Genomic DNA, 25,610 nt, shown 5'->3' on the forward strand with positions numbered 1-25,610 from the left:
ACTCCTCTTAACAATAACTCTGAGCCCCAATAAGCACAAGATAGCAAATTTATTATTCGCTTCATGCCCTATGCTACAAATTTACAAATGTATAAATGGAAGTTATTTACAGTCATTAAAAATGTGGATACAAAATGTTTAATATTACAGCTGGAAAGAAGTTGAGTTGGGAATCTTTACCAAAAAAGATGTACTGTAGGCAATGCTTATAATCTGATCATAATAACTAAATAACTAAGACCTTAGGTTTGAAATCAGGCAAGTCTTAAGCCACTAAAAGTTCAAGCTTGAATGCAAAATTTCACAAGGAATGTGCACACTCTAAACATTAGACCTAGGGCTGCAGTTGTAGCCCCGGCCTGAAGGGGGTCACTCTGAGCGCTGTACCCTCAGGAGCACAAGACAATATGGCCTACCCCATCCCTTCACTCATGCAGAAGACAGGTTATCACCACTTCTGCTTCTGGGACGAGAGTGTCTGTGTTAGGTCATGGAGGTGAAAGAGGTCTAAAGGGCAGAGAATGTATGGTAAAAGCAAAGCACAGGGAAATCATGGTAAAAGCACTGCAAAGAACTGTAATATCACGGTAATATCATGATAGTGTTGTGTCCAACAAAGGAGACACGGTGGGTAGCTGCGTCAGCATGCGTAGGCTGCAAAATTACCTTTATGACGTGTGCACACGGGAACCAAAGCTGATGAAGCACTGACTCAATTCAATTCATTGATACAGAAGGACGCTTTTTATACAAAATAAACAGAAAACCCATCCAGAACAGTTTCAGTACAATTCCAAGCCATATGTGGTGTAAAGCCAGGGCTGCTAGCCTTGGTACATGATAAACTAAGAATATTCTTGGATGCCTTTATTGTTAAAGCAGACGGTATGTACTTCCAGATTTTGTTAATCATGTCTTAAGCAGATATCAGGCGCTCTCAGTTCTGGTCAGGCTGCCCTGAGCCAGCTCTGTCCGTCACGTTGGAAGGGAGGCGGGAATGCTCTGCCTTTGTTCTGGTGGGGAAAACCGAACCTCCTCAGATATGGGTCACGGTGGTGGTGGTGACTGCGCTGGAACTGCCACGCTGTCTCTTGATCTCCCGCGCCATCTGGCACCAGGTGCAGGAGTAGCAGAAGCAGAGGGTGCAGAAATCGCCACACAGGCTGCCCTGCAAGGCAGGAGGGGAAGACCCTAATGAATACAGATCCCTGAGTGGCACTCTGTCACTCTATTCCCATCTCCAGCCATTTCCCTCTCTCGCTCATCACACCTCCCACCCATTCACTCTCTCTGCCTCAGTCACCTCCCATCCCTCTGTCTCCCTCATCTCCCATCTCTCTCTCTCTCTGCCTCCCTCATCTCCCATCCCTCTTTCTGCCTCCCTCGTCTCCCATCCCTCTCCCTGCCTCCCTCGTCTCCCATCCCTCTCCCTGCCTCCCTCGTCTCCCATTCCTCTGTCTGCCTCCTTCTTCTCCCATCTCTCTCTCTGCCTCCCACAAATTCCATCCCTCTCTCTCTCTGCCTCCTTCATTTCCAGTCTCTCCCGTCATCAACTCTGCATCCCATACATTGATCCTGTATCTCTTCCGCATGGAGCTCCGTAGGCAGATGGACACAGGGCAGGGCAGGGGGTTGATGCCAGTGTAGGCAAAGCAGAAGGTCTCCAGCAGGGGCATGCAGCAGCACCAGCCGAATTCGGAGGCCGTTTGGCACATCAGGCAGGGGAAACAGAACATCCCGCAGCAGCCTGGCCAAGAGAAATGCCAGTCAATTCAAGTGATAACTGCTGACTGACTGTTAATGCTGCAATCACTTCTACCGATATTGACAGATGTCTAGATAGGAAGAGCGAGAAAGGAAGAGTTAAGAAAATATGCGTTTTTAATTAGCTCTGACCCGTTTCACAAAGTTAGAAAGCAGAACCACCTAAAGATAATTTTAATACATTTCAAGCCAATCAAAGGCAGCAGCTGTGCTGAGCAGTTTTACGTTAGCCAAGTCACCCTAAGTGTGAACAGCTGGCCATGGCTGCTAACCTTGACTTGAAGCAAAAGCAGAATTGGAAGTCTCTGTATACAGTTCTGCCTTCCACCCTTGAGAGAGGTGATTTGTAGAGGTGATTAATATTTGCATTCTCATAATTCACCGTGACTGCTTGCTCTGGTGTTTCTTGATAAAAAATTATTTAATAACAACTGAATGCAAGCCAAAGGCAAGTTTCTATCTTGACGGACAAAAAAACAAGTGTGTGTGTGCATATGCATGAGCGTGATCACATTCTGTTCATGTGGGGGAAGATAAAGAGAACATCAGACCAAGTGTGGCCACAAAGATTGTAACAGGATGTGGACATACATGCATATAGTGCTTTTCTAAATTAAATGTTGTCTTTGTAGAATGTAAAACGGAATTGGCATGTGCTTGTGTTCGTGTGCATGCCTGCGTGCGTTAGTGTCTGCTTGTGTTCATGTTCATGTCTGCGTGTGTTAGTGTCCACTCGTGTTCGTATGCATGTCTGCGTGTGTTAGTGTCCACTCCTGTTTGTATGCATGTCTGCGTGTGTTAGTGTCCACTCCTGCTTGTGTGCATGCCTGCGTGCGTTAGCATCTGCTTGTGTTCATGTTCATGCCTGCGTCATCTGTGTGCATGCTTGCGTGCGTTAGCGTCTGCTTGGCTTCATGTCTGCGTAGTGTTCGTGTACATGCCTGCGTCGTTAGCATCCTCTCATGTTCGTGTTTATGTCTGCGCGTTATGTGTCCACTCATTTTCGTGTGCATGCCTGTGTGCGTTAGTGTTTACTCATGTTCCTGTGCATGCCTGCATGTGTTAGTTTTTACTAGTGTTCGTGTGCATGCCTGCATCATGTTAGCGTCCGCTTGTGTTCGTGTGCATGCTTACGTGCGTTAGTGTCCACTCGTGTTCGTGTGCATGCCTGCACGCACGTCTATATGGACTGCAGGTCCATGCAGGCATGCGTTAACATCTGCACGTGTGTGTGTGTGTGTCTGCATGCGAGTGCCTACAGTGGGGCGATACTCACAGACTCCCAGGTCCGAGCAGCAGTCACACACACCGCTGCTCCATTCAGCACTGCTGTGAGATGTGGTCACGGTAGTCACCTGCTGCACTACTGCCATGGTTACTCTAGTGGGTTGACGTGCCCAGCGTAGGGAGAGTGAGATGACTGGCCTACTGCAGAGAGACAAAGATAGAGTCCTTCTCATTGATTCCAATCAACTTCTTCAGGCTCTGAAACTGAATTACAGTCTCAAAAGCCAAGTGCCCAACAACAGAAGAGCCCTCTTATGCCTGTCAAAGTCAGCCTTTGAAATACCAGATTACACAACAGACCTCAATACATGAGCATGCACACTGGCAGACCTCACCAGCACACAGGGGGGCACTTGTACATGTGGACGATCTTCTGTGTAACACACACCTTGTCACTTCACTCACATACAGACGCAACACCAAGGCAACAAGAGCAGACATGAGGTGCTATAGATCTGTCCAGAGGGGAGTCCTTGATTTCATTTCCAGCTTAGTTCTGGCCAGTATCATGATAGACTATGCTGTCACTGACCTGGATCCCTCCTCTATTCATGTGTTCACTATCAGGCAACAACCTCCCTCTCTGCCCACCTCCAGATTACACTGTACACCAGCACATGGGCACACTGACACAGCCCAGCCACACAGAGGGGCTACAAACAGCTTAGACCCATGGTTCTCAAAACGAGCGCCCCCAGGTGGTACACCACATGACCCTGGAAATTTGTTGTGCGTATTGAAAAATTGGAAGGGTTTTCATATTTTATATTTTAATAAAATTAATTTATGTGTCAAATATGCAGCCCATGTACTGCGATACAGCGCACTCCAATACTTGAGTGGACACAAGAGCTACTATGTAATTCTATAACATTGTATAGGAATGTGTGCTACAAACGTACTGTAAGTGACCAATTGTATTTAAAAAAAGTTATCTCCAGCGCACAGGGAGGTAGGAGAATGACCGTGATTTTGGAACACTGGCAAACTTCTGCGGACAGGAAAGCGTGATAGATAACAGAAAAATATTTTAGAAATGTTCTAGGTTAATTGGAGAAAAATACACAGAGCGTCTCTCTGTTTCGCTCCATGCGCATGAAATAAAGATTTCTTTTAACTTCTGAGACGGACTTCTGAAATGGAAACGGGGAAAACACAAGCTTGTGGATTGCTAAAGCAGGTAAGCCCCACATTATTTGTAGAGAACTTTGTTTACTGTTGGCAAAGGCGCTGACACGTATTACGTGTGGAGAAAAAGCTGCCAAAAAGCTCGACCTGCTGCCCCTTTCAAATGACATTCACTTGTAGAATTCTTGATATGGCAGATGATGTCAAAAGTACACTGATGGAGCACGTCAAAAGGAGCAGATGCGTTTCACCGCAATTAGAGGAGTGTGTAGATGTCGTTTGTTTGGCCAATTTGCTCATTCATGTTAGATATGAGTTTGAGGGCACAACCCATGAGCACTTTCTGTTCTGTAAGCTGCTACCAACAAGAACTATAGGAGAGTAAATATTTCAGCTTCTGAATGAATTGATCGAAGAGAATGGCATCGACTGGATAAAATGCAGTAAAATGAGTTTGTACAGACGGTGCTAGAGCGATGATAAGCCGACAGCGGTGTAGTTGCACGAATCAGAGGTTGCTCCAGATACAAAGTGGACGCACTGCAGCATGCATTGCGAGGCCTTGGCAGTCAAGAAAATGCCTGAGGATTTAAAATCTGTTAAGACTGTTGTGAATTGTATCAAGGCTCAACCAATGAATTTACATCTGCTTTGCTCAACTAAACAGGCTCACCCCTCTCACTGAAATGGTGCTTTTTTATTGTTTATTTTTAATTGTTGTTGTTCCTGTTGTCATTCTGTAAAGCGCTTTGAGAAGCCACCTTTAATGGCGCTATATCAAATAAAGTTTATTATTATAATATTTATTGTGTTTGAGTGTGTGTTGGCGCGTTCATGTTGGTCATTGAGATTTTCTGTGGTTCCTATGGGAAGATGACTTGGAGGCGGTACTTGGATGCTTTGGTTTGATCAGGGGTGGTACTTGGTCCAAAAAGTTTGAGAACCACTGGCTTTCACACATACAAAATAATGTATACAACATTCAAAGAATGCAATTTAAAAAATCAAGAACCCACAGCAAAAGAAGGATGGTTTGATTCAGATGGCAGAACCACTAGAATAGCACTGCAAGAACTTTCAAGTCTAAAACATGAGATCACAACGCAGATCTGTGCCCATGATTCTGCAAGATAATAACCAACCACAACTGCAGCCTTACAAAGAAAACAAAAAAGGTGACGTAAGCCAGCAAGTTAGAAATGGAGAAGTCAAACCAAATTACTTCTGTGAAAAACTGAATATTCTGGATCAATCAAAATTCAGTGGAATGGGGCAACCAAAATGCAACAGTCCATATAAAAATTTTAAAAACTTGTCAAAAAAACATAGAACCATTAAACCAAAGTGACATCTGTGAAGAACGCCAAAACTCTGTAATGTGTGATTGAAGAACAGATCCCAGCTACACTTACTTTGATCTAGGAATAAGCACATCAGGGAGTTTGGACTTGGCAGTGAGGGCACTGAAGGACGAGATGTGCAGGATTCTATATGCCACAAGAAGGAGGCTTTACAATAATCAATTCCTCACTAAAATCTGGCTCAGAATATTTAAAAGCATCTTTCAATCCCTTGCCCTGTATGGCAGTGAAGTGTGGGGTCCACTCACAGACCAGGGACAAACACCCCATAGAAGCCCTCAAGAGAGGGTTCTGTAAAAACACCCTCCATGTGCAGAGGACAACACTAGACATGGTGTGCAGGGCTGAATTTGGCCACTACCCACTGCAAATAAATATATACAATAAAATATTGACTACACCTAAAAAGCAGAGACCAGAACTCTGCCACAAAGTGTGCTGAGCCTAGCCAAGAGCCCAGAGACGAGCCCCCTCAGCCAGCTGGTCCTGAAGCTCACTGTCCCACAGTGACACCAGCCAGCCTCTGGACAACACTGCTCAGAGTCAGAGTCAAATTCCAGCACCAACCTCACACGTTCTCAAACACACAAACTGGAAGGCTACTGGACCCTCATCAATGAGGCACACAGGCCAATGACACACATCACTGCAGCAGCAGCAGTAGTGGAGCACAGTCAGTGGACAGATCTCCAGAGCGGAGAAAAGGCTATTCTCTTGAAGCTGAAGTTTAGCAAAAGCCTTTATCTGGGAGCTTGTGGTGCAGCAGATCGCTGATCAAGAAAACGGGTGTTTGCGCTTGAGTAACTACAATAGAAGGGCCAAAAAAAAGGAACCATCTCGAATGTGTTTTCATGCCTTTCTGAAGCACAGCAGCCAGACATGACTGTGAAACTTTGTTACACCATACAGAAGCAACAGAGTCTATCTCACCACCTCTATTGGTCCGCACCAATAAACTGCACAGATAACACTGCCAGCATATGAAAACCAACAACCTGCAAGATGACAAGCTTTTCTTAACATGAATGATGGTCCAGAAGGGACATCAACACAATTTCTTTCTGGTAGTGATTTTAGAAGACTAAAAAAAAAAAACTACTGTTGTGATCTTTGTGCAGTCAGTTACCAGTGAACTGCTTTTTCAGCAGGCACAGTAGAGAAAAGAAAAGGCTAGAAGCTCTTACTATTCTCAAAGTGCTTTTGAGTCTGAGATGAGTAGGCCGGAGCCTGAGCCTGTGTCATTTCAAAAGCCATCTTTTACTGAATGATCAAATTCTTGGAAACAAAGCACATGACTGTACCAGAAGAAACATTTCATCATCCTTGACCATGGGCTTTGGAAGATCAGGGAAATTCAGACCCAAAGACTTATGGTCTTATGTTCCATAAAATCTAACAAGCATTGTTCAGTTCGGATGTCTGACCTGGTTTGAGGCAGAGATCATGCTGCGGTTACAAGCCCTATAATATATCAAAGATCATGCAGGAAATCCTATGCGGTCAGCCCCCAAAAAGACTTCATCTAATTTCCTCTAAGCAAAACCACTCTCATCCTCCAAAAAATAGACTGAACACAGTTAATTTCATGACTCTTGTGGCAGTCTAAAGCCTATTTTGAAAATGCATAATTTAATTAGGAAGCATTCCTAAGATATGTACTGTAAGGTTTAGACTTTGCAACAAAGGTTTTACTGCAGAACTGTGTGGAATTATGTTGGTTACTACATTATGAAATTATAGTCAATATGTTATTACATTGCTTGAACAGAAGAGCTCTTTGTCAATATTTACAACAATGTATTATTGTGTACACTGAGAAACCAGCTGCAAAATTGACCTGGCATCTTTAACCAGAAAACTACAGTGCCTTCAGAAAATATTGCCTTCACACCCCCTGAATAGCTGCAAAATGTTGTGTAACGACCAGATTCTTTTAATACACTGAAATGATTTACGTTCCCTACACTCACACAATACATTCAGCAACCTAAAAGGACCAAAATATTTTGTGTGTAACAACAGCTCATGAAAAATGAAAAGCAAATACATGATTTACTGACATTCATAAATCTGCCCACTCAAGTCAATAGTTTACAGAAGCACATTTTGCTTTTGCAGCAATGAGTCTGCATCTTCTTGAGTATGTCTGTGATAGCTTTGCACAACTGCATCTTGGGATTTGTGGACACAATCCTTGCACAGGACCTGCAGATTCTCAATGGGATTCAAGTCTGAGCTTTGACTGGACATCCATCTTCTTGTTCTGTAGCCACTCTAGTGTTGATATGGCTGTATACATGGAGTCCTTGTCTTTTGTCTTTAGAATCAGGTTCTTCTAAAGGATTTGCCTGTATTTGCCTCTATTAATTGCCTATCCTTACAAGAGCCCCAGTCCCTGCTGCTGAAAAGTATTACTATAACACACCCCTGCCAGGACCATGCTTCATGACAGGGATGGAGTTACACAGGTGATGAGCTGTGTTCAGTTGGCACCAGCCAGAGTGCTTTGCATTCACGCCAAAGAGTTCAGGTTTTGTTTAACTGGACCAGACCAGCGAATCTTTTGTGTCTCAGGGTTTGGGACATGCAAACTCCAGGTAGGCTTTTCTCAAGAGTAGTTTCTCTCTGTCTGCTCTCCTACAGAGGCTGAATCTGTGTGGTGCTGTAGAGGTTGTTGTCCCTGGAAAGGTTCTCCCATCTCAGCCGTGGAACTGTGTTACCTCTGTCCAGGTGGTCACTGGGCTGCCGGTCACTTCTCTGGCCAAGGGCCTCCTTGTCCTCTTGCTCAGTCTGAATGGACGGCCTGCTCTAGGAAGAGTCTGAGTAGCTTCATATTCTTTCCATTTCCTGATGATGGACCTGACTGTGCTCCTGGGAACTTTCAGTGCCCTAGATATGTTTTATACACCTCTCTGTCCAGATCTACCCCTCCTAACAGTTCTATCACAAGTTGTACAGGCGGCTCCCTGGTCTTCATGTTAGAGTTCCCTCACTGAAATATACTGTCAACTGAAGGACAGTCTACGACAGGGGTATGTCTCCTGAAATCATCCACCCAATTGAACTGACCATAGCACGACTCCCTTCAAGATTGAGAGTGATCTTACAAGGACAATTAGATGCACCTGGGCTCGATTTGGAGTTTCATAACTGAAATAAATATTTATTACATCCTAACATTGCTGCATTTCTTTTAAATTACTTGTTAAACATTTGACGGAACTTCCATTCTAAATTGACATTATAAAGTCACATATGTAGATCAGTGACAGAATTCCATATAAATGTACTGTACATCTATTGCTTGCAACAGAAATTGGGGGAAAAAAAATGTGAGGGGGATTCATGCTTTCTGAAGGCACACTTACAGAGACAGGAGACGTTTTTGTTCAGTAAACAGCAGTGTTTCACAGCTGTCCCCCTCCAGGTACATGTGTGTGCTTTAGTTTCACACTACTGACGGTCAGTCTTTGAACTGCATACGATGATATTGCTGCTCTGCCAACTGTCCAGAGAGAAACTGTCAGAATGGGGCTGATCTGGTCAATGGATCCTATGCAGGACTCAGGAGACCGAGAAAGACACTGAGCAAAAACAAAAACCAGGAAGCAGGTGAGGAGGTCTGAACACAGAGAGTCAATGAGGAAGCAACAATCCAAAACACAAGGCGAAGTCGAATCCAGGAAGCAGGCGAGTAGGTCGGAACACGGAATTAAAACGAGAAAGCAACAATCCAAAACACAAGGCGAAATCGAAAACGAGAAGCAAGCAAGGAGATCAGGTACTGGAGAAAAGCTAGAGATAAACACGCACTAGGGAGCTCGAGGAGAATCCGCAATAGTGAGCAGGGAAATGAGGAAAAAGGAGAACTTAAATAGGGACGAGAGAGAACGGTGATTGGCGTGTTACTTGCGGCATGAGCGTTTGTTACAGGGTGCGCGCGTGGGAATGCAAGAAGGGACAGAGACACGTAACAGAAACCACCAGGCAGCCCTGGGCTGAAAGGAGCTTCCTACCCTAACAGACTAAAGGAACTTAATATTTTTAGTCTTGAACACCAGATTAGGGCACATGAATCAAGAGTTCAGAAACCACAAAGGTCACTGTCAGAGACGACCCAACGGACCTCTTGAGAATCAACAGTGAAACAGGAACCAGAATGGAAAATATGGGAAGTGCAACTAGAATCAAGAACAGGTGGCACCCGTTTGTGCAAGGGGCTGGCCAAGGCTAGGACAAGATGTCCAGCCATGTTATCACAGCCAATAAGCAAGCAACTCAAGCAAACTGGACAGGGCTCCTTTCCTGTGTCACTTTTCTTCTCTCCTGTGTGCTGTTCTCTCCTCACACTGCTCTTGGCGAATATCCACTAGGAGTTATGGTAGGAGAAGATCGGAGCCAAAGACTCACTCAGGAAATGTCCACAGGTCACTGATTGCACACAGTGCAAAAGGGAATTGAGGGAACTTTGTGTGCTTTCCAGTTAAAATCTCTTTCATTGACTATAATGCCATCTTTCATGTGACAACAAGACTACTCTGAGCTCTCGGATGGAAGTCAAAAACAGAAGGAGAAGTAGCTGCCTCCTGAGGAGTCAGGGAGGAACTAGCTGAGTGAAATTAAACTTAAATCCAGTGAAATCTTTCAATAAATCAAAAAATTAAACAAAGGATGCACCCCTTGACCTCAGCCCTCGTGCTCAAACAATATCCCACACACCCATATACCGTACATACAAAAGATTTAATCGCAAAGGAAGCTTAAAAGAACAGCAGACAATCTTGGTCTAAATGCAGCAGTTTTTCCATCTACAGTGCACTGAAAACACAGCTCCCCGAGTGAAACTAAGAGGAAACTACACAGAAAAGCTTTTAAAAATGAGAACAGGCAGCACTCCTTCACACAAAGGGTAGCAGGAGTCTGGAACAAGCTACCCAGCCATGTTGTTGAAGCCGATACCCTGGTTTCTTTCAAGGCACAGCAGGATGACACCCCTGGCTCAATTAGCTCCTAGCTGCCAAACACCCTGAATGGGCAGAATTGCCTTCTGTCCTGGGTAGCTTTTTTTAGGCTCTCGTGTGCTCTGGTCTCCTAGCTGGGAGACCCCAAGCTCTGTTCAAATTTTGATTTTATGCGAAACGATGACACAAAACACTCATTTGGTTCCACTGTCTTTTAAAGCCCCCTTTTTAACATAGTAAAAAAATAGCGCTCCTCACCTGTAGGGTCTTGACCAGTTTTTTTTAAAAAAATTTTGCTCCGAGTCCCTGCAGCAGGAAAGGTCACAGCAGCAGGAAGGTTGCCTCAGTGGTGCTTGTAGACTTTGCTCAGGTCCCTGTTGTCAGAAACGTGGGGGGAAGAGGAGGAGTCTAGACAGTAGCTGACAGGAAAAGCCATGTCATAACCCCAACCAGAATTAATAAATAGCTACCTCTCAACGGGAGCTAGAATTTTGGAACGCGGCTCTAAAGCTTAATTTTTCAAAACAGGAAGTCTGCAAAGAAACGGAGATATTTGTCTTAATTTGTTTGCTATTCTCTCTGTGCCTGGAAAAATCTGTGGATGCAGCTGTCAAACAGGAGCATGCTGGAATGCTGACAAAGGAGAGGTGGCTATTTGCCCCATCTAACTTGTTGGATGGTAAAGTTTCAAGGTGCAGGATCCATCGTTTCAAGGTCCCCATCGTTTGGGCTTCAACCACCTGGCTGAGAAACCTGTTCCACACACCCACCACCCTTCGAGTAAAGAGGAAGTGTTTCCTCTTCTATGTCCAAAACATCTATGAAGCTTCTTCAACTTGTCCATAGACGACAGGACCCTGAGGCCAGGGATCATTTGTGTTGCTTGTTGAACTCTGAGCCGCTTTAACACCTTTTTAGTGGCTTGATGACCAGATCCTAACAGTATTAGTTGTGCACTGCAGAGCTTAAGCATACCTTCCCTGACGTTCCTTACCTGCACAAGTAAGTCCACACCCAGACGGTACCTGCAGAAATCACCTGCGATCACCTGTGTGCACGTCTCTTGGCTGGCACGTGCACCATGGCGCCCTGCACTGTTGCCTGAGCACTTTCGAAGCACAAATAGTGCCAGCTATGACTGCAGGGGGACCTTTCAAGTTCCGAAACCAGTAACCAGATTCTTTATGGGGCTGTCTAATCAATTGATCCATCGAATGATCAAAACGATTGATTGGCTCAGAAATCCTTATGTGGCTTCCGGGCTCACGGACACAGGAATTCGGGTAAAGTAGATTAGAGCCCGTGGTGTGTTTTCTCTTTCAGTGAAATTTTATGGAACCTGGTGTGGCTTCAGAAATAATTATTTCAGGGAGGTTTTGGTTAGTAAGCGATGAGGTACAGTAAGCTACGCTGTAAATATTTGGTTTAGTAAATGGTTTGGTTTTCTAACGGTTACACTGGAAGCCACTCATGCAGCTGACCTGTATACTGACGCCGTGTTGCTATGACTTATTTTACCCTGCTTAGCAAATAAGCCTTATTCTCAGCCTTGTCCCTGTTTGTTAAACTTTGAAAATCAGAAACGGGCCAAAATGTCAACTCGGATAAGAGTCTAACTCTGTAAAAGGGAATTAATAACATCCTGTTCTGAAGCTCAGTTATTCTTATTAGATAAGAATCTTTACTTCCCAAATACCCTTCATGGCCCTTTGCACAACAAAAAGCATATTTTTTTAATAAGAATGAGACTTAAAACTCTGGGATGGGAGTGGAACCACAACTAAAACAGTGCCAGATTTCGCTCATGTATTTGGGAAAAGCATTCCACAGCCCCGGGTCTTGCACACAGCCTGCGATTCACCTATAAGTGAATATATTTTCTCTTTTTAAAAACCTTTCTGTATATAGGGTCAATAAAACTCTATGAAATTGGCGCACCTACAAACAGCATAAACAATTAAACCCACCGTATCTGTTAGTGCTGTGTCTGTGTTGGTTTGTGCCAGTGAAAGGAGCCTTTGAGAAGCCACGGGTAGCTTTGTAAATATTACCAGAGATGTAGGTAGATGTTTATTGAAATGTATGACTTTCTCAACTTCAATCTACATATATATACGACTTTGTAATGTGCAAGTGAAATGTGAATTGTAGTTATTACTAGGTAATGAGAAAAGGCTAAAAGTTTGTTTTTTTGTTAGTTTACCAGGTGATCATTGCACTTTACTGAACATTTCATTATATCATTAAAACCCTCAGTCCCGGGAGAACTTATTCCAATAGCATCTTTGGCTAGGATTCAGCAATCAAATTAACACAATGGGCAACATTACAGAGCTACCCTTGTGTTCAAACCCTGGGGTACTGTCTGTGTGGAGTTTGCATGCTCTCCCCATGTTTGTGTGGGTTTCATCCTGGTGCTCTGGTTTCCTACCACAGTCCAAAAATATGCTGGTAGGCTAATTGGCTTCTGGGAAAATCGGTGTCCCATCCAGGGTGTATCCCGCCTTGTGGCATTGCTTGCCAGATTAGGCTCTGGCTCCCCCAAGACCCTGGACTGGATAAAGCAGTCGGAAAATGGATGGGATTGTGGATCCATTAATTGTAAAAACATTTCAATTCAAACACACTACGGAATATATTATCTTCAGATGTTGTTTAGTTAACAAATAAAAACATTTTCAAATATTATTGAAGTCCGTATGTGAGATACTGGTAGCATTTCTAGTGTTGTTTTGCAGTTCTGGTATTAACTACATAGTTAATTTAGTTAATTTACTACATAGTGGTCTTAACAAAACATATAATCCAATTTCCTGATACTTTTCCAGGTTTATGCATTTGCTTAAAATAGACAGCACAACAATGGTCTTTAATGAAGGAAATTGCTCATTCTAACCTTTTTTAACATGGTGCTTGACAGACGAGTTGAAACTATAAATGTTCTTTGAATTGCTAACTATTTAAAAAGGAGAAAATGATAAACCGATTACTTCTTAGTTTTGTAGCATGACATGCTAGTTAAAAGCCTTCTTTGGAGAGAATGCAATGGGCTACAGTGTAATATTGGAGACATTTAATTTGACTGTTCACACAGTATTCAAATACGGATATTCAAATGCAAAATTTCCAAATCTGGTAAAACGAGGCACAGAATTTGCATTCTCGGGACATCTCACTAGAGGGCGGCACTGCACAACCTTTTTAGATTGTTCACTTGACGGCGCTGTTGAGCAGTGGACTCTAAATTCAATGTGATTGATAGCACATCAGGATTACTGACACTTATTTTCACTTTATTCGGAACCTAATTCTTAGCAGGTCATGACATTTAATACAGGCTAGAACAGATCAAGTAATTGTTACCTCAAGTAATTGTTAGTTACCTCCATTGTAGAACTGATGATTCAACTGGTCGGTAAATGTTTAGTGAAATTTAAAGGGGGGGTGGGGGGTGTTGGACAGTGATGTAGCCAAGAGCTCAGCCTGAAGTAAATCTGAATTTAAGAACCTGTGAAGAAAATCTGAAAATGTAAAAGAAAATATGCCAGCTGCCATATCACCCTGCAGCTCTCAACTGGCTACCCACTGAAGCTCAGCAGGTATGAGCCTGGTCAGTGTCTGGATGGGAGACCTCCTGGGAAACACTGACTTGCTGCTGGAAGAGGTGTTAGTGGGGCCAGTAGGGGGTGCTTACCCTATGGTCTGTGTGGGTCCTGATGCCTCTGTATAGTGACAGGGACACTATACTTTAAAAGAGGTGCAGTCCTTTGGATGAGATGGAAGACTGAGGTCCTGACTCTCTGTGGTCATTAAAAATTCCAGGATGCTTTTAAAAAAGAGTAGGGGTGTTACCCCAGTCTCCTGGCCAAATTTCCCATTGTCCTTTCATAGGTCCAAACTGAGTAATGTGCATTCAGTAACCACTAGGTGATGATATATACCACAATACTATAGGCCATACCTCAGCCTGGTGTCACATGTACAGTGAGAGGAATGAACATTAACTTGGCTTGGAGGCACTCAACCTGCTACACACACACCACCTTCTGAACCGCAGCTCAACTGTTCACCTTTCTCACACCTTCAGGGTATTTGCATAAAAGAATCAGCTTCCTTTCTGACCCTGTGCAAGCCGACAGGCACAAAGCCAAGCTGCAGTGCAGTGCAGCGCTCAAATGTACTGTGCCAGGTGTTGGCGTTACATGCACTCCACTCTACTTACAAAAGGAAGGGCTTTCTAACGTGTTTTAAATGCAGGAACATGGACAACAGCCTGCTGGAGCAAGGTCTGGCCCAGCCTACACTCGGGGTCTACACTCGGTCAGGCAGGCCGCAGAGTGGGCAGACCGGGCAGACTGGGACTGGCGTCTTGTCTGCAGTCCGTTTTCTGAGGACGTCAGGTTTCGTGGTTTGCGATCCAGGACCGTGACCCAGATGGGTGAGCTGCCAGGCCGACACCCCGAGAGACACCTGAGAATGGGAAATTCAGGGGAAAAAAAAGTTTCATTTACTAGTTCTCATTGAGATAGGGAGAAACGTCCAACACCCAACTCTCAGCCTCCTTGTTGCAGACTAGCTCAGAAAACACACAGTGCCACACAAGTCCGGGCGAGAACAAAGTAAAGTTTGTAGCCAATAGCCAAAGCACTGTGATGCCAATCGTGGAGACACTGTAGCCAAGCGCAGTTCAGAAAGCTCAGGTTTTCAAAGAAGAGCGTTCAGAAAAATTCCTGGCCTCAGGGAACCGTCATATACAGGGGAGCTCAATCTCTTCAGTCTAGGACAAAGGACAATAAAAGAATTAACCAAGGAAGGGGAACGGAAACCTTGTGTTTACGCAAAGAGTGGTGGGGGTCTGGAGCAGGCTTCCCTGTTGGGGGATGGGCCCTGTGGAGAAACCTGGACACAATTTCAGTCGCACTCAGCTACTGAACTATCACACAGCGGTCTGGAGGAGCCAGACAGTGCCCTTTCATCTGCAGCCTCATCTGCTCCGACAGCAAAGAAGAAAGAGCTGAAAGCCAACGGGAACTTCGTTAAGAGGTGAAAGAGTCTAGATGTCAAATTGATTTATTAATTTCAATCGCTATTGTTTGAAGGCAGGCTGGGGGGGGTGTGTTGACTAATTTGGAGTTTTCGTTCTGAGTGGCGGCGTGAATCACCAGAAAATTTCCATGGTAGGTACCACGGCGTGCGCTGCGTGTTCTCAGGAACTGCGCCAGCCTGCAGCTTGAGCGCAGAGCCACAGCCCAGCAGGCCCCGCGGAGCTCACCGGCTTCCCAGCTTTTTTCAAAAAAATTCTGTCACGTTGCACATATTGTTTTTGTCTCGCGGCTTCCTCTTCTCTGCTTCTCTCAAAACAGGTTATCCCCATGCTCTGGGAAGTACCTACAATTTACACAGTTGAGGTTTCTGCAAATTCAGGTTCAAATACAGGATCTCAGACACCCCTCCCCCCTTCACCACCACGGTTTTATTATCGGGCTACAAGTGAACTTTATATAGCGTCCTTTCATCAAGACTGTTTCCACCCCCCTCACACCTCCACCCCCGCCCTATACCTACGTTTAGGAATATCAACCAAAAACAAAAACAGCCGGCTTTCATTTTGTTACAGCAGACTTCTCTATGTGCTCTCATGAACTGTGAGCCTTGACCTGTTCACCATCATCATCATCATCATCATCATCATCATCATCATCACCAGCAGCAGCCTCCTCAGGGGCCCTGTCACTGTTACTAGGTTTCTGTCAGGGGGAGGAAGATCAAAGGAGACCAGAAACGGTGCTCAGCGCTAGTGTGCGCTCTTCCTCTGAGCTCAGCAATTCGTCCGCGCTCCTGTTATGACTGCTCGCGCCGCGCTGGAGGGTTCAACAACAACGGAAGCAGCGATCAGTGTGTGAAAGAGCGAGAGAGAGGGAGAGAGCGCAGATCGTCGCTGCTTATCTGCTCCTTGGCTGTTGTGATTGCGAGACCTGTTTCTGCCGCCCGTGCCCGTCTCCCAGCGTCTGACCGGCGGTGTCGGTGGAGAAGGGACCACAGGCACCGGAGGATTCCCGGCTCATGTAAGCGAGTGCTCAGACCTTCCCGTCAACAGAACAGCGCCGGCAGCGGCCCTGGGCTCGACGCAGGCTTCAGGAGGCACCGACGGCAGCAGAGTCGCGGGCAGGCGGGCCGCCGGCGAGCAGCGGAGGGGAGCGCGGGCCGTGGAGTTCACCCAGCAGCCATGAGGCGCAAGAAAGGCCACCTGCTCCCCCGTTCCTGAGGCGACCTCGCAAGCAAGCAAGCAAGCAAGCAAGCAACCCCCCCACCCCCCAGCCAGGACAGCGTGGGAGACACCCCCAGCCACCCCCATGAACGCCACGGGGCAGGAGCTGGGCAACGGCACGGGGCAGGAGTATGCCTCGGTGCGGGCCTGCGCCTCCGCCGTCTCCTTCCTGCTGCTGGCCTTCATCAACCTCATCATCAACTACACCATCCTGCGGGACGAGGAGCTGCGCGGGCAGGCGCGCTTCGTGCTGGTCTTCCACCTGCTCTTCTCGGGCCTGGTCTACTTCGGGGTCAACAGCGCCTTCTACCTGCAGATCTACCTGGGCGCCCGGCTGTCGGCCGGGGCCTGCCTGACCCTGGTCACCGTCCTGGTCACCAGCGCCTCCAACATCCTGCTCACCCTGACCGCCATGGCCCTGGACCGCTACTGCGCCATCTGCTTCCCGCTGAAGTACAGCGCGCTCTGCGGGCGGCAGCGGCCCTGGCTGCTGGGGCTGGGCACCTGGGCGCTGGCGCTGATCATCCCGCTCTCTCTCTTCCTGCCGCCGGGCGCAGTGGCCGCCGACCCGAGCACCTGCCGGCGCGACCAGCTCAAGAAGGGCGAGGTCCAGAAGATCGTGCTGCTCAGCCTCTGCACGGGCCTGATCCTCTTCAGCTACGCCCGGATCCTGCTGGAGGGCCGGCGGCTGGGCGTGCTGAGCCGGCGCAACCGGATCGGCCGCAAGACCATCGTCATGCACGGCGCCCAGCTGGCCGTCTACCTGCTGCCCACCTTCGTCAACTTCGCCCTGCACCTGCTCAACCGGGCCGGCCACCTGCAGGCCGGCGCCAAGGAGCTCTTCGGGGTGGTCAACTTCGCCTTCTTCAGCCTGGCGCAGTGCATCGCGCCCGTCATCTACGGCCTGCGCAAGGAGGAGCTGCTGGAGAAGATGCACCACCGCTTCCCCTGCCTCTACTGCAACCTGAAGGGGGTGCTGGAGTGGACGGTGCGCGCCGCCCGGCCCGGGCTCCGCCACCCGCCCCGGTAAGGCCGCGGGGGCCCGGGGAGGGAGGGCGGGACAGGGGGGCATGGGGAGAAAGAAGGGGGGGGGTGTCCTACTTCCTCCCAGCTCAAGGGGGCGCTGTCCTTGGGTAGTGGGGCAGGGTCGTGTGGAGGAGTTAAAAAACTTGGAGCCCTCTGTCCACCCCCACACCCAATCCCATGGATGGATCCCCCAGTGGAGGGGCTTCAGAAGAGATCACACCCTACAAGAACCACCAGATCTAAACAGGAATTGCTATACTGACCCCTACTGGCGGTGTTATCTATTATGCTGTAATGGATACTGTATTATACTTTTCCATATACTCAAATACTGAAAGCAGAGCTGTAGGGCAGCTGACTCACAGTAAATACCACCAGAGGGGCCTCTTGGGGCCACAGTGTGAATTTTACTAATTTAGCTCAGTTTAGACTTTTCAGAAGCTCAGATCGGCTTCTTTAAACTTTCCATTAAATGCACGCCTGTATTCTTACTACTACTGAAGTAGCCATCAGCACAACATTTGCAAGCAAAAAAGATTGGATATTTGCCAATACTTTAACTGTGTGAGAACATAAATGTCACAAACACATGGGGGCCACTAGGCCCATCTGGTTCGTTTGGTATTTAGTAGATTGATTGATGCAAAGATCGTCAGGCTGTTTCTTGCAGGAAACCAGAGTATCATCTTCAACAGGTGGACAGCTTGTTCTACCCTCCTACCACTCTTTGTGTAAAGAAGTAACTCCTGTCCCAAATGCCAGGTCTCGTCCAGCTGTGGCTGGGCAGCCTAAATTAAACGATAACAGAGGGAGAGATGGTTCCTGTTAAGGTTCTGAACACCCACACAGTGTCCTGCTTATGTGTTACACATAAAAGAACTCAAAAATTGAATTTGCAGCCCTAGGTCTACAATGTTTATTCATTATTTTATTTACATACGTATCACCCCTTCCGTTAAAACATTAAGACTGTTGACCTGCTGTCATGGCGAGTAAAACTACACCCGTTTAAAACTGGGTAGTGAAAGCTAATTATCTGCAATCTGCAAATATCTGTAATTGTTTCAGATTTGGGTGGCTGTGGAAGACTGGGAGAGATTGTCAATAAGAAAGGAGATTGAAGTTTTAATTTGTTTACGGAAATCTCAAGGAAATTCATCCATTATAAAAACAACCGCCATGCAATAGGACTGATTCAGTTCTTTTTAAGAGATGATTCATCACAAGGATTTTTTTTGCTGAAAAGCTTGTTTGTTTTCAGAGTGATGCAACACTGATGCAAAAATGATCTGGACACAAATCCCCATTTTGAATATGTGTTTTTAAAGAGGCATTTAGAAGTAGCAACCAGATGAAATTCCACTGGTAGCAGTTCTTATCCTGTCTGGAGTAATGAAGCCCATTTTCTCCTCCTATGGAGGGAGGCTTATCCACTAAAATAAGCTTTTGAATGTCTTCTGCTTCTGCGACTGTGTAACTCAGTTTCAGTGCAGTCAACCCCCGGAACCTCTTCAGAATGAACAGTGACATATGAACCAAAGGGCACACGCGTTAACTATGGAGAAATACAACTAAAACCTAGAATAGGAGGCTCCTTACACAAAGAGTGAAGGGAGCATGGAACAAGCTGCAAAGCCATGTTGTTGAAGTCTATACCCTGGCTTCTTTCAAGTAAGAGCTGGATGAGACCCTCCAATCAAGATGGGAGGCACCACTTTACACAAAGGGTTGTGGGGGTGCGGAACAGGCAGCCCAGCCATGTTGTTGAAGCCGATACCCTGGCTTCTTTCAAGTAAGAGCTGGATGAGATCCTTCAATCAAGATGGGCAGGCACCTCTTTACACAAAGGGTGGTGGGAGTGTAGAACAGACTGCCCAGCCAAGCCAATACCCTAGTTTCTTTGAAGAATCAATGGATCAGTGAACTACTAACTAGCAAACACGCTAGATGGGCTCAATGGCCTTCTCTCATGGGAAGCTTAATGTAACATGTTTTAGAGGTCAAACAACAAGAGCTCAGATGAATCACCATTAAATTAGGTTTTCATTTAGTTCAATTAAGATTTAATTCTGTAACTTGAAGCACAGGTGGTGTTCGGGGGGGGGGTCCTGAGCACTGGAATTGGGAATCCGTTCTCTACAAAACCACGAATAACGATTTCAGTGCCGCCCAGCTATGGGAAAGTGCTGCTCAGACACGGCACGCCATGCTGACCTTGGATTGTCACTGCAAGGACACGGGGCAAATGGGGGATGGGAAGGGCGCCATTCCTGCTCTTGGTCCTGAAGACCCACAGTCCAGGAGGTCCGATACACCACCTTGACTCTGTTCCAAATCTGTGGCGAGTAGGAACACGTGGGTTTTCATCAACAGAGAAAGTTAATCAGTTTAAGACAGGAACAGAGATCTTTGGGATGACTGGAGTTCAAGATTATTTCAAACAGCCTCTGACTACTTATATGAACTTATCAGTTCAGTGGTCAGACAGTTATTCCTCGAGTTTTAAGACTTAAGAGGCGTGATCAATAAAACCAGCCTGATGGTGTTCTCCAGGACCAGGACTGGCCACTCCTGCTTTTAAGTTTACTGGGTCTGTTTGCCTTAAAGGAGAATCTTCTCCCAACCCTTGGTGTCTCAGTAGCTCAGCCGAGTGCTTCATTGGCACAGTGCTGTATAATTATAATTTGAATTGGGTTAACCAATCATTACATTGCTTTCTGCTCTTAAATGGCTTGGAGATGGCTGAGAATCTGAAGTTGTCAATGTCAGAATGGGAAATTGATAGTATTGGCTGGACTCGTACAGCTACATAGAGCGAACACTGTAGTTTGTCACACTGTGGCATGTCTGCCTCTCTGCTTGCCCTCACTTTTCCTGAGTTCCAGCTACACATATCTCAGTCTGTTATGCGTGACAAACACGTCTTTCAAGTCAAGTTAGAAGCAACACTAGCATGTGGCTAGAAATAAATGCATTATAGTGCAAACATTGCAGAAATCCCACAGCACACAATGAGGGATTTTAACAAACACATCCGCAGATGTTCACAAGCCTGAATTACATCATCGAACGCAAACTATCACAAACTGTGTACCATATACTGCCGTTAAGAAAAAGCCCGCAACCAAGATAGACGGCGTGGTTTTAAATCACGTGATTTATCATCAAGATAAAGACGCGAAACTTTGTATAGTGACTCATTTGGAACGGATCTGTTCAGAACCGTACTGAGCATTTATCTGGCGGTTAAACTCACCAAGATGAAAGATGTGATTTTTGTTATTAGACTTTGGAGTTTTCGAGTTGTAAGAAATAAAATTAAAAAAGTGTTTTTTCTAACAGAGTGGATCCCTTGCAATGTGCTTGCCCACAAAACGGTTTTTGGGGGCTCTGGGTTGGAGGCCCACAGCTCAGCTCAGCCCTGGACTCCTAGGGTGTCCACTGAATGTCCTTGTGGTCTGTCCCTTGAAGTCGTCCCACACAGCACAGCCATCTGTACTCCTACTGTATGTTTCTGAAGATTTCTCAGTTTCTCTCGTGTGTTATTAACTCTTCCAACCAATACTCAAATTAAACCACACGGGGCAAAACTATACCCAAATAAATTCTTTCTGGCTTTTTTGTGTTCAAGAGACGCTATTTGTTTTTTTACATAGAAAGTTGTGTGCCCTGAGGAGGCTTCCTCACCTCATGCTTGTCAGGAGTCATGCTCCTGAGTGGATCCCACATTCACAGGCCTAGTCTGTGGATACGTGTCTGCTAAATGCTCAAAGCTAGACAAATATCAGCACAGTCTCAGGGAACATGCCAGAGCAGTGAGAATCACAGGTCTAAGCTGACAGCTCCCCACTTCACCAGTCCTGGCCAGGATTTTCTATGAGCTTTTTCTCAGCATCCCTTCACAAAGCTTTCTGGGCTCTATTCCAGAATAGCATCAGAAGTCAAGATCATCCTTAACATGGATCTCACCTTCTCCCTCCTCTCAGTAACCGACTGACTTGCTTTTAGATCCTCTCCATTTACAGAATGTAGCTTTTCACTGCTCTCTTCCAAATCTCCCGTCATTTGTTTCTGTTCTCACCTGCTTGGTCCTCTGTTCTCCTGTGCTTTCTATCCCTTCGGCCTTCCTCTCTCTCCCTCACAGCTGAAGAAGAAAGCTCCAGAGCAAAGACGTTGTGTTTCTTGGACTTTTCAGCGTGGAATTAACATTTGTGTGTTTCTTTGCAGCTTTTGTTTTGAAAAGCACACTAACACCGCTCCCCGCTTGAACAATCATCCATCTATCTTCACGCAGCTTCTTCCAATTCAGGGTCGCGGGGGAGCCAGGGTCTATCCCAGCAACTAATGGGCACAAGGCGGGGTACACCCTGGAGAGGATGCCAGTCCATTGCAGGGCACACACAGACACAAATACACACTCACACCAGGACCAGAAGCCCATCAACCTACCAGCGTGTCTCTGGACTGCTGGATGAAACTGAGCATCAAGTTCCAAACTCCAAAAGAATGGTTTTGATGAGACCCCCCTTGTGGGACAGAAACTCACACGGGGACACTGCAGTTTTGGGGGACAGGTGGAGCGGTTGTCGGGGAAGAGGGTTGCTATTTCTGGCCACAGCCAAGGTCTTCCTCTGCTAGGAGTTAGGGAAAGCGACCCCGCTCCCAGATCGTGCTGGAGGCTCATGGGTCTCACGGGTCGTCCCTCTGTTTCTTCCAGGGAGAGAGCCATGACGGCTGCACAGAGGCTGATTTCGGTGGAGTCGCCGCAGACGCCCGTCTAGCCGGACAGAGGGATCACCGGACGCCGAGCGACGGACGGGCGTCGTCTGGTTCTCACTACGGAAAGCAGGGAATGGTAGATCCCGTTTCAAACCTGTCCCGAGACGCACAGCTGCCAGGCAGAGGGAAACTGCACAAGCAGCCCTTGTCTCGGGGGTCTGTAGCACGGAATGGGGCTCTTTCCGTGGGAAGAGTGCAGGGCCAGTGCTCCAATTCCCACCGCAGGACAGGAAGGATCGGGACCTTCCACATTCCCGAAACGTCGGGGAATGCAAGAGGCATTCTTAGCATGGCAGGAGAAAGGGACAGAGGAGAGAGCCCCTTCCGTAACCTCCTGTCTACACCATCGAGCCTTGCTGTTGGAATTACCTGGATTGAACCAAACATCTGCGCCACCGGCACTGAAATTCAGACATTTTCCGGGTCTAAAATACCGAGCAAGAAGTACTGGAATGTGAACTTCAGACCTTACCCTGGATCTCGAGGTCAGGAAGACTGGATACCTCCCACCACCGCCGCCGCCACTGGACGTCTTTCTGACAGCCCCTCTAGTTCAGGCCAGCAGGGGGGGCGGAACGGTGTACGCGGAGAGTTGGGTTTCAGTTCTTGGACCCTGAGATGAAAGGCTGGCGAGAAATCGAGATTGCAGAGGGCGTGGGGTCACGCAGGCCCAGCCATGGAGGGTCTCCAGCTGAAGGCGACAATCGCCATCAAAGCACCAGGGTCAAGGGATCTTGAGTGGCATTGAGTGCCACTTTTTAAAAGAACGGTCCAGCTGGAGCCAAGACCTATCAAGATCTATCAAGAGGTCCCGCTGGAGCCAACTCTGAGACCACAACCCCCATTGGCCTTTCTGTTTCCACATCGTAGAGTGGCAGGGTTGCAGATCAGATGGATCGCGGCATCTGCTGTCCACGGGCCAGGACTGACGGATCTTGACGTAGGCAACATGAGACAGCTTCTGGAAGAGAGGTTGCTATGAGCGTATTGAGCTCAGGATCTTATCAGCTTTAGCTTTCATTTCGGAATTTGCCCAGATGAAACATCAAACATGAGCCCAGCTTCTGGACGGTGACAGAGAGCGGGGAAGGTACAAACTGGTTCCGGGTTTTTAGTCCCTAAAAAAAAAGTGTGGACTCCCTATAAAAGAGGTGGGGCTGGGACTCTTTGGGACAGGAGCGAGACGCGCTGGTCTGGCAGTTAACGAAGGGTTGGGTTGCCTGTAATTAACCTCACCCTCCTCCCCGCAGGAGGCTTGTTACTGGGTTACATGGTGAGCGTCTTTCTGTTCAAACTAAAACAAACTTGATTTTGCTATCCGGAGGTCAAAGGTTAGAGACTCAACACTCCGAGAGAAGAGTTAAGTAACTAAACTACTGAAGGTGCGATGCAATTAACCACTGTGATCACTTGGTGCGGTGCTGGGAGTCATCTGCCAGTACTGGCATCTCGGGCAGTTCTATGTCTGCACATGGCCTGTGCTGTGATACTAAGATGTAGCTAGAGCTTTGTGAAGCGCACCAACCATTTATTAATCTCAGAACTATTTATTGTTCTCAAGAGGCAGCTATGTTCACACATCATTATCCCACTCATCCCTGCAACATACCGCTAGGGCTGACTGAGAGAAAGAGGCTGAACTTATTTTTGCAAGAAAGAATCTGAAGTTCACTATTGCTTTGCCGCCAAGACCAGCAAAAGTGTAGATACCCTCCTGCCTTCAAAGAGGACAAATATTTCAATTTGGCACTGGTGTCACTGCAGACAGGAAATAGCTCTCGTCCACTTCCTGTGCATCAATATTTTCCCAACATCAGCAGTCGCAAACTGGGCCGAGAGCGGCGACACAACTTATCTGAATTGACATTTGTGAGGACGTTTCTAGTTTCATTTAACAGGGAAGAGGGAAAACGTGTCGGGTTGAACAGGCTTTTGGCGTAAATGTACCCGTTTTTACGTTAAATCGTTGAGGACCTGGTCTTCCCCTTGTTTGTTGATATTCGGGGCGATTTACCGCCGTCGCCAGGAGGAGTTTGTCAGGTTTGCGGTTGGAGAGAAGCACCGGACAGTTGCGGACTGCCGCCCTGCCCCGGGGCTTGTTCAAAACCCCGCGGCAGAAAGGCTCCTGACGGCTGCCGCCATGTAGAGCTACGGTACGTCCCGCCACGAGCTGTACAATCACGCTCTTGAAAAGGACTCATTTCCTGTTTGGCAATGGCAAATCAAATTCACATGACATTAATGACAAATTACATTTACGTTATTTAGATTACAGGACACCAGTGCAATAATGTATCTTTAGGGGTTGCGAGTCCTGAGATGTACAGTAAATCGACAGTCCCTGACAATCGCTTGCAGAGGCTCCCCCGATATCTGTACACGTCTCTTCAGCGATGTGTCTGGATAATAATTATAATAATAATTGCTTATACTTATATAGCGCTTTTCTGGACACTCCACTCATAGCGCTTTTCAGGTAATGGGGACTCCCCTCCACTACCACCAATGTGCAGCATCCACCTGGATGTCTTAACAATAAAAGTGTATATATATTTATAACCGACACCTTGTCTCCGAGCGATCATTCTTAACGAAGCTTGTTCACACTAAGGTGGGACACCCCAGTACAGGTCCTGGTGCTCCCTGTGTCCTCTTGCTTTAGTTCCTGCTGAGCTCTTAAATGAACTCAACCGGATTTCACCAATAAGGTATTAGACCCGTCTGAGGTGTTATCAGCAATGCAACTGTTTTTAGATGGACTTGGAAATAATCGTAAATTACAGAAAACAACGAGGAAGGTCTAATGGATCACATTGCTCATCCATTTAGGCTTTTAATGAAGGGATCAGGAATGAAAAAGGAACAAGGACCAGGGAAGAGCACCAGGAACTGGTACTTTTTCTAAAGAGCTACTTCTTAAGAGGGGAACATGACAGATTTCAGCTTGCTGTCTCCATTTCATCAATGCTCACAGCCAGTGATGAGCAACTATAGTTATAGGAAGCAGGCTATAACAATACAATTGTGTTTTCTTCA

General features: G+C 46.6%; 2 protein-coding genes and 1 long non-coding RNA gene across 3 annotated transcripts; 1 reads left to right on the forward strand and 2 right to left on the reverse strand.

Annotated features, from left to right (window-relative positions):
* Window positions 1-30: 30 nt before the first annotated feature.
* Window positions 31-10,911, reverse strand: ponzr1 (plac8 onzin related protein 1). The gene is made up of 4 exons (XM_088628179.1): window positions 10,760-10,911; window positions 3,041-3,192; window positions 1,569-1,747; window positions 31-1,168 (listed from the first exon to the last, which is right to left on the reverse strand). Exons 2-4 carry the CDS (start codon window positions 3,135-3,137, stop codon window positions 1,037-1,039), a joined length of 408 nt encoding a protein of 135 aa, XP_088484305.1. The 5' UTR covers window positions 3,138-3,192; window positions 10,760-10,911; the 3' UTR covers window positions 31-1,036.
* Window positions 10,912-12,497: 1,586 nt separating this feature from the next.
* Window positions 12,498-15,373, reverse strand: LOC148672449 (uncharacterized). The gene is made up of 3 exons (XR_015935784.1): window positions 13,885-15,373; window positions 13,398-13,453; window positions 12,498-13,055 (listed from the first exon to the last, which is right to left on the reverse strand). It is a non-coding gene; the product is annotated as an uncharacterized LOC148672449 (long non-coding RNA).
* Window positions 15,374-16,031: 658 nt separating this feature from the next.
* On the forward strand, window positions 16,032-25,137 carry LOC148672450 (odorant receptor 131-2). The gene is made up of 2 exons (XM_088628178.1): window positions 16,032-17,795; window positions 22,513-25,137. Exons 1-2 carry the CDS (start codon window positions 16,855-16,857, stop codon window positions 22,574-22,576), a joined length of 1,005 nt encoding a protein of 334 aa, XP_088484304.1. The 5' UTR covers window positions 16,032-16,854; the 3' UTR covers window positions 22,577-25,137.
* The last annotated feature ends 473 nt before the right edge of the window (window positions 25,138-25,610 follow it).

The sequence above is a fragment of the Lepisosteus platostomus genome, chromosome 4 (assembly GCF_059453375.1).
Source record: "Lepisosteus platostomus isolate fLepPlt1 chromosome 4, fLepPlt1.hap1, whole genome shotgun sequence".
Lineage (NCBI taxonomy): Eukaryota > Metazoa > Chordata > Actinopteri > Semionotiformes > Lepisosteidae > Lepisosteus > Lepisosteus platostomus.